The sequence below is a fragment of the Apteryx rowi genome, unplaced genomic scaffold (assembly GCF_003343035.1).
Source record: "Apteryx rowi isolate R43461 unplaced genomic scaffold, aptRow1 scaffold_210, whole genome shotgun sequence".
NCBI classification, from domain to species: Eukaryota; Metazoa; Chordata; class Aves; order Apterygiformes; family Apterygidae; genus Apteryx; species Apteryx rowi.
Genome location: NW_020448420.1, coordinates 1,375,334 through 1,384,408, shown reverse-complemented (window position 1 = coordinate 1,384,408; position 9,075 = coordinate 1,375,334). Strand labels below are relative to the sequence as shown.

Genomic DNA, 9,075 nt, shown 5'->3' with positions numbered 1-9,075 from the left:
ATGAGGAAGAACATGATGTGATATTTAGCAATTTTTTAATGGGGTTTAGAAAGAATATGGATTTGGAGAAAGAAAGGGCAAACTAGTTCAATTACTGCCACTATTATTTTCACTTAAACTTGGAATATTTTTTATTTCCACAAACATGGCATTTCAGAGCTTTGATGACTGGTAGTGTAGATGCGATACTGTCCCCCCAAAACAGTGGCAGTGTTTAATAAAAGAGGGGGGGGGGGAGGAGAAAAAAACACCCAAACCCAACCCAAGCCGACTTTCTGCCATACTGGAAGAAACTGTAGGATGGTCTGGAAGAGATCTGTGCACTAGCTGCACTGCCAGGATGCTTTAAATGACCAGATGAATAATGCTAGTGCAAAGGCAGCTGCACGTAAGTCCTCATGGCAGCCCCTCTGAATGCTTGAGCAACATTTCACACAGCCCTGCTGCCCCATACAAGGCTTACTTGTGCGCAAGAGTTTTCAATAGAGGACAGGTGCGGCTTTACTTATATAGATGAGTGCACAGGCGCTGCACACACAGACACACACAGTGTTTTTGATATGAAGAACTCTTCAGTGCACAGTGCAAAATAGAGGTGCAGCTACATAAAGAAGAGAGGCAAGCTGGAACAGATTTGAAGAAAAGCCCTAGGGAGAAAGATACTACGAGACTCCCATCCAGTTAAGGCAAATGAAATAGCCAGTGTAGTGACAACAAACACTGCTAACATTACAGAGTATAATATAGATTATAATGAACAGACTTTGGCAGTTACCCACCTGAACAATAATGACTGTTCATATGCCACAGCTGTGTTTAATTTATTACCCACTAATTCCTACAGCATGGGCTCCAAGAAGGACATACATTTAAAAAGAGCAGTTCTTTCTGTTTCTAATAACTTAAATAATAAACATGCACTTCCCATTGTTTCCTATAGTTACTCTTCACAACATCTTTCTAAAACAGATATTGTAGGTAATAAGTAAATATAACATAGTAAATAAGTAAATATAACATAGTAAATAAATATAACTAAGTAAATCCAATTTAGACATGGGGAACTCTGGCAGAGCTGCCATTTTGCTAGGTGTCACCCTACTCATTGCCCCAGGAAATCAGCAGTTCTGCAATTGCTTTCAATAAGAGCAGGACTAGATTGATAGATTAAGAGTATTTGAGAGTCCGTACCCAAGGCAGATTGGCAGGAATCTGACATCAAGTTAGAATGGACCTAGACGAGAACTATGATTCATTTCATCTGAATGCTAGATATCTCCCCTTTGCACATTCTGGGATTGAAGGCAGATCCTCTTCCCATCCGTTATTCAAAATAGAAATGTTATCTTTTTGAGCTCAGATTTCCATCAGCTCAAGGCAAATCACAGGAGGAAAAACTCAGCATGGCCAGGAAACAGGCAAAAGAGAGGTGTTTTCACACTTTCCGATAATACAAAACACTGGCTGTTTCAGGAGAATGTTTTATTTCAGCATTAATCAGCCCCTGTGATATCTATTAACTTTATTCATATGACTCCTACCTTACAATGAAATCCAGGGTGAAATCCATTATGAACAAGCAGCAGCACAGGGCACTTGAAACCAACTTTTGTTCCTGTCCATGTTTCCATTATCTTGGAGCCAGCCTGTGTATTACTTACTCTTGGACAATCAACAAAATAGCCTGTACTTAAGGCTTGATTAAATGAGAAAGCATCAACCCTTCAAAAATATAACACCCATATGAAGAATATTAATCCAGCCGAATCCCTGGAGTGGTTTTTACCTTCCTATTCACTCAGATTTACTAGAACTAAAAGACCTTTTGCATTTGGATGTACTGTCTAGATACCTACATATTTATTCTACCAGTGGATTTCATGCATCCTTAAAATAAATGCTCACAATTTTGATCTAAAAGTACAATGAGAAATGACCTAGTGGCTGAAACTCTGACTTAAAATTAGGAATAAAATGCATCCTCTCACAGGTTTGCTGAGCAACCACCTTTACATGTCTCAGCACCTGTAAATGAGGAATTAGGGCATTGAACTCATTTTATGAAGTGCTTTGGGGCTTTCAGGTAGGCCCAGGTAGTCTGTTCACCAAAAAACCCTACTTCCTTTACAGTGTGGTGTCCCATGACTAATTAGTGTCTATGTGACTGAATACTCCTCATTCAGGAAAAAAGAAAAAGGAAAGAAAAAAAGAAGACACTAAGCAAGAAAAATTGTGAACTGGTAGTCCCTGTCTCATCTCAGCAGGCAGCAAGGATTTTTGAGCTCATGCAGGAGACAACGTCCATTTATCATTCAACCACCCAAAGACAGCTCACAGGCATGTTCACATCCATGAGGAAGGTACACTTAAAAGCCATGCAATGTCCCTTCCAGAAGCTCACCCATCTCCAGTAGGAGTATGAAACTTGGAACAAATAGTATGCGGGTAAATGCTAACAAGTTTCATGATTTCAGTAGCATCGTCCCTCTGCCTCTACAGGACATCACAGAGAGGCATCGGTGGAATTGCAGCCAAACACTGTGCGTGACTCCCCCTTTTATAGTTGATGTAAACAGCAACAGGACTGAGCACAATGTGCTCTCATCCTTTCCTGTGCTCTCACAACTTGAAGAAGCAACAGACACAAGCATTTCTGGATGCACATTACAGGACCACAAGTGATGTTGAAAGGTCTCATAGATCATATTGTCCATGAGCTGAGGGTAGTGAGTGTTGGTCTGCATGGGGAAGGTCTCAGCAGACAGGCAAGACAGAGCTTGGGCAGATGTACTAAGGTGCTGGGTGTTTTACCAAGCTCCCTCTTTCATTTCCAGTGGCTCTACAACTCACGCAGCCGGTGCTGAACTATGACCATCTCCAAATATATTGAACAGTGCAAGACAGCTGCAATCACACCAGGACCTGAGGGCACTCCAAATAGATGGGAAGAAAAAGTAACTGCAGAGGAGGGGAAATTGGTCACTTACCCACCAGTGCCCTCCAGTGGCTCAAACCATGACTCGAGGAACTGAAGACCATAATGCCGCAAAGATCTGACTGTTTTAGAGGTCAAACACAACATTCACTGAAATTGCATCGCTAATGGAGAGAAATGAAAATGCTGACATCTGAATGTCATATAGCAATTTTTCTTTTTAAGTTCTAGCATGGCAATCTCATATCTTGCTATGATGACATACCATCATGTATAAACTGCATTCCATGAAGTGTATGAAATAGTAATTGCAAACCATGTAAAGTGACACAACAGAAATTCCCAAGACAAAATGTTTATTTGTACTAATTTTTCAAATGGGTATCCATTTGCAATATTTAAATAAAAAATACACATGTCAAGGGCCAGCTGAGTACATATCATTAAAAGATAATGCCATTCCTTAGTGAYTAATGTTCATTAATTGATCAGTAGTTACAAATTTAGGACCTTGGATGCAAAAATTGTACACAGGGGTTAATGTTTTCAGTAAAACCATCCCGGTACTAGGCAGAGTGTTTGTAGAACTGAATTCTAATCATTCAGTTTAAGTATCATATCACAGTTTCATAATTAGTAGCAAATATTAGTGGGGAAAAAATACAATGCCATGCTGAATGTTCTCAAGCACTGAAAAGCAAATACAAATGGTGATCTATAGAAACTAAAATAAATTATTGCAGTTACTGAAACCACTTTTTGTCTGAAAAGAACGTCATTACAGACTGAAAGTCCCATAGAAAGCCTTTCTCCAGATTTCCCACTGAATAGGTTTCTATACAAAACAACAGCAATTAAGATTTAGGGTTTCAGTGGAAATAAAAGTATTGGAATAATACAGAAATAATCTTAAAATAATATATTAATTTACCACATTTAGCTCATATAGCCCTTTATGTATCTTACAAAATACTATTGTTCTATATACTGCATGTAAAAAAAAAAGTTTTTATATATATATATGGGTATATCTATAAAGGCAAAGCCAGACAGCTTGGAATTTAAAAAAAAGCAAAACCAAAACAAACAAAAAAAACCACATAAGCAGACACACTGGAAGTTATGCTGTAACAAGGAGTGTATGCTCCATGTGTGTGTTAGTGTAACAAAGCCTCCAATCTTAAAACATCTTTTTAATTGTCTAAGCAGCGTGCTTTCTCCATGTCAGCTCTACCAGTCATTTCCCCAATTGCCACAAATGTCTGATATCACTTAACTTCTGGCCATCTGTTATATTTAGCACTAAATCAGAAGGCAGAAATAAGGCAAAATAACCTTTCATATCCCTGAATATCTGACAACATTCACATGATCTTCCTGATTTACTGCAAAACTCTACAGGAGCTCTAGAAATGGCACCCCTGAGCTGAAGCATCTTCCTGTCTATACAAAGCTGTCCCAACACTTGCTTATTCCAGGGTGATCCAGGCTACTCAAGTACAGATGATTATTCCCAGGCATCCTCTTTGTTTTAGCGAGTACTGAATGACATATGAAAGCTTCAGGGAGGGTTTGTGCTTGCAATTTCTGGTCTACAAACATCACTGAGAACACTGAAGAAGGTAATCACTTCTGATATTGCTTAGAAGTTTAGAGTGGATGTTCAGACCAGATGCACATTCCTGTGATTGGCCCAGTGTTAAGCTCTGTGAATCAGTGCTAACCCTTGTCTCCCAGTTGCAAGAATGAGTCCACTTTTTGTGTGCCTGGCATATATTTTACCAAAAAGTTTACAGTTAAGTATACAAACTGTATAGTTTCTTTGCTGTTTGTAAAGAAAAGCAAGACAAAAGATTTCATCCATCTATCTTCTCTTGTATCAACCTTCCTAACAACAACAACAAAAAACCTCAAACCAAAAATCACAATCCAGTGCTGACCAGACAGTTGAGCATCCCAAGTTCTCCAATAATAAATCAAATTAACCTCTCTGATAAAGCAAAAGTGCCTAAAAGAAAAATGAGCTGAGGTACCTCGGGAATAAAAGAGAGAGGCCTTTGAGAAGCTCTCAGGGCTTGGTCATAGAGGACTTGAACCGGCACCCACTAAATTTTTTTCCAGTGAAAGAGTAGCATCAGAACTCACCACTTCTCTGTGGAGGCTGGTTCAAGACTACAGTCCAGCTGATGTGTCAGTCACTGGCAGGCACTGAAACGAATGCAATCAGCATACTGGGGTACAATCCTTTTGACACCACAAGCATGAACTACCAGAGAACTCCCCAAACATTCCTTGGAGTGCTGTGTGCAGTTCAACTCATTGTACCTGATGGTTAAGCTAGAAAAACAGCATGACAGTTTTGAGCAGTGGATACCCCAAGAGTATCCTTCCCCACCCAAACTATACCAAAGAACCACCATCACATGTACAGCACTAAAACAAACCCTACGCTCCATGATTCAGAACCTCCAGGTCAAAATCTCCCACTTGTTTTTTGGAATGGGATTCTAGAGGAGCATAACAACCTGGAACGGCAAGAGAGAAATGCAGAAATACAAAAATGCAAAGATTAAAAAACAGAAGGGAAAGTAACGATCCCCCTCTAGCACATGCCCTTTAAAACAGTATACTTAAAAACTTTAAATTCACTTAAAAATTGGTTTCAAAATAGTCTGATAGTTTGAAAGACTTTCAAAAATCATGATATTGTTCAATGGAGTTCATTAAAACATCCCTGTAGCCTCCTGAATAACTGCTACCACTTGTTTCCATTAATATTGCTTAAAATAATACAATAAAAAACATGCAAAACATTCAAATTTCAATATGTATGCACAATAAAAATGAGTTATAATAGAAAGACTCCTAATATTTCAAGGTGACTGGCTTGATTCAGCCTCCATTAAAACTAGTGGGATTCTTCCCACTGTGTCCAGTGGATTTTGGACTGCGCCTTAATGAGAAGCAACCAAATATTATTTATATCTTATATTGTAGGAACACACACACAGTACACTTGTATATATACACTATATATGTAGTGCAAGTTTTGAACTGCTTATTTTAAAACAGTTGTTTTAGCCAGCAAAATGACAGTCACCAAGCCAACACTACATGCTATGTCAAACTAGGCTGAAAAGCAAAAAAATCCAGTATCCACTCAGACACATTCATGTTGTTACAGTTGCCTAGTGAGCAGCTTTGTATGAAGCTAAATGATACATCCACTTGAACCTGAATATAAATCTGAAAGGCAGAAAGCTGCATTAGTACAATGGCCTGACTGATTTTATATGTGCTCCGGATGACTTTGAAGGCAGGATATCATCTCTTTGACAGGCTTTCCTTCATAGCAGATTTGATATACAGCAGTGAATAATGGAAACCTAGGAAAGAGGAGAGGAAGCAAATGCAGCATAAGATTATTTTATAATATACTGTTAAATGAAGGAAATAAAATAGAAGGGAGGAAGGAAAAAGAAACAGAGACTGAAAAATCAATTTCTTTTTGTATTTGTCGGGCATTCATGCTGGGATGAAAAATGCTGGATAAATAAGACCCTACATACATCCCTAGAATGAGTCACTCTTTCAAAAGCCTAGCTAGCTATAACAGAGACATTCATTATGTATGGCACAATCATTAACTTATTTAAAGAAAATGAAAAAGAAAAAAAAATACTTGCATCTTTCCTTGATAATCTTATAGCAGTGTTAATCTATGGACAGAAAAGATGACTGGCATGGCAGTTAAGTATAATCTCTGAACAATAATTTGATAATATAACTGCAGAATATGACAAAAAGACACAAGAAGAATTTGAAGGTCAAGTTTTTAAATGATAAGAGTCTAAAATTAAACATGGATTTTGAAATGCTAAATTCAAACTCTTTTTCTTTTAAAAATTGGCTACATTTCCAATAAGTCCCAAATTATTCAGGCTTTTTTGACAACATAAAGGGTTATTACAGCCAAGACACTTTACAGAAATTTAGTTTATTTTCTGTCCTTCACTCAGCCTGAACAGTGAGAACCAGACAAGTCCAATTTTCAGACAGAGCTTGGTGGATTTTAGGGATTTATTATCTATTCACCAAAATAAATACACAGTTTCAGTGTGGCTTTATCTACTCATAAATTCTGGCCAAACACACCAACTTATTTTGACTGAAATAAAAAAATAAGGAACATTAGAGATGCTGAAATAGTTAATTTCTGAGTGATTCAAAACAGATCTGAACTAGGAGACAGGAAAGTGATCCCATCACTCACTCTGTATATATATATATCTGCATATTTGTATATCTGTAACACTTAAATGCAATGGAGAGTAGAACCCCTACTGAGCACTATACATGCATGCCAGTATACTCTGCTAGAAGTGTTATACTGAAGTAACTCTGGTATCTCTACACAGCTCTGAACCACACCATATAGCAATCTCTCTGTTCACTTGCGTAGATACCTCAAAGAACCAGAATTCACAGGAGAAGCCAAGAGCAACCCATTCAAGAGTACCCTTATAGCATAACGATAAGGGCACTCTCACAGGCGGATACAGGATTTGTACCGGGGTGAATGCAATACTTCTCATCACTGGGCAAAAGAAAATGTGGGGGGAGGGACATGATTGCAAATTTAGTCCATTGTTTCTATAGCTTTTATCACAAGTGCTTGAAAATGAAGCGTTGTATTTTCAATTATCAGAAACATTTTGATGTCCTGCTATGAAATGCATGATCATTCGTTCGTGCTTATTTTTGTGGAAAACAAGACAAAAACAGCAGCGATAGCAAATATTATTTCAGGTCAATCCAACTGACTTTTGGGTTGGGGGGAAGCTGTATTTACTTTTAACATAAAAGCTTAAATGCAGGGACTAAAATCAAGTTTGTCATGCCTAAGTGAGATTTCTGCTGGAGATGGCCACAAAACATACTGCGCACCTTATGAAACAAAAGCAAGTTTCACATCGTTTTAGATACAGTACTGTCAGGTACCAGGAAGCTCAGAGAAGGGACCACTACCACAAACCACATCTCAGTATGTAATTCTTGCTGTTTATCACAGAGAACGTTACTCTGAGCACAGCTCAGAAGCACTTTACTGGAAGAGCGAGGGGCTTCGGTACTAGTTACAGCAATGCTACACACAGGTCTGCCGCGCTTCATGCAGCGAACACAGAATCAAAGCTGACTGTGGGATCAGGGCCAGCAAACTCCAAATGTGCCTTACGTCAGAGCGCATTAAGAGGGTTAGTTCTACAACTGTTACTGAAATGAAAGACTGAATTGCACAGTAAATACCACAGTAAATACCACTAGGCACCAACCCTGTTACTAAAGCGCCTCTGCTGAACCTTGTTGACTTTTGTGTGTTTCTATGTACCCTTGGGACTCTATTTGCAGGTTGAGGGTATGAAATTTTACTCTGACTTGACTCTTACCTCTTCACTTTAAAACCACAGCTGTTGTATTGTTTTGTGTTTTAAAACAACAGCAAGCCCTATAGTTTTCAAAAAATAGTTTGAAAGTTACTTTCAAAAGTCTTGTCAAGTGAGACCTTTCATGAAAAATTGACAGATATATGGTATAGGCTTGGTAGACCAAACAGAAATTAGCAACTCCCCTATTTCATATTTTTCATTAAAAGCACAACCCAATTAAGTGCACTATTTGTTGTAGGATGGAACAGGGGAAGAAAAAAAAAACAACACACACACAGCACCCTATTTTATTTCGGGTATCATAAGCAGGAAGGACTGAAGCCAACATTTTAATTAGATTTTTCTGCAGTTACCTAAATTACTATACAATGCACAGACAGGACTTAGATGCCTTACTCCTAAAGATAATGTTAACAAGTTGGCAATTTAATGCAGATGATGCATTAAAACTAGAGTTTAAAAATTGCTTTTGGGGAAAAAGAAAGTATCAGGGGTTGGTGTTCCGACTGGCAAGTCATTTATTTTTCTGATTTTGCTTCATCTGAGAAGAGGAAGAGACACAGATAATGCATCCCTTAATCTCATAAAAACACAACTGTGTGTGGCTTTAGGAACCATGCACGTGTTGACTAAAATGAATAAAGACAGAGAAGCCAGGACAACCTACTTTATTTCATGCCTCCCCCCCCCCCC

General features: G+C 38.3%; 1 protein-coding gene across 2 annotated transcripts in view; it reads right to left on the bottom strand.

Annotated features, from left to right (window-relative positions):
- Positions 1–3,274: 3,274 nt before the first annotated feature.
- Positions 3,275–9,075, bottom strand: part of GPD1L (glycerol-3-phosphate dehydrogenase 1 like) — a 29,300-nt gene continuing 23,499 nt past the window's right edge. For both annotated transcript variants that reach the window (XM_026064208.1, XM_026064209.1), the window contains exon 8: positions 3,275–6,321. In XM_026064208.1, the coding sequence (XP_025919993.1) occupies positions 6,225–6,321 (97 nt within the window). In that variant the 3' untranslated portion in view covers positions 3,275–6,224. The remainder of the gene's footprint in view (positions 6,322–9,075) is intronic.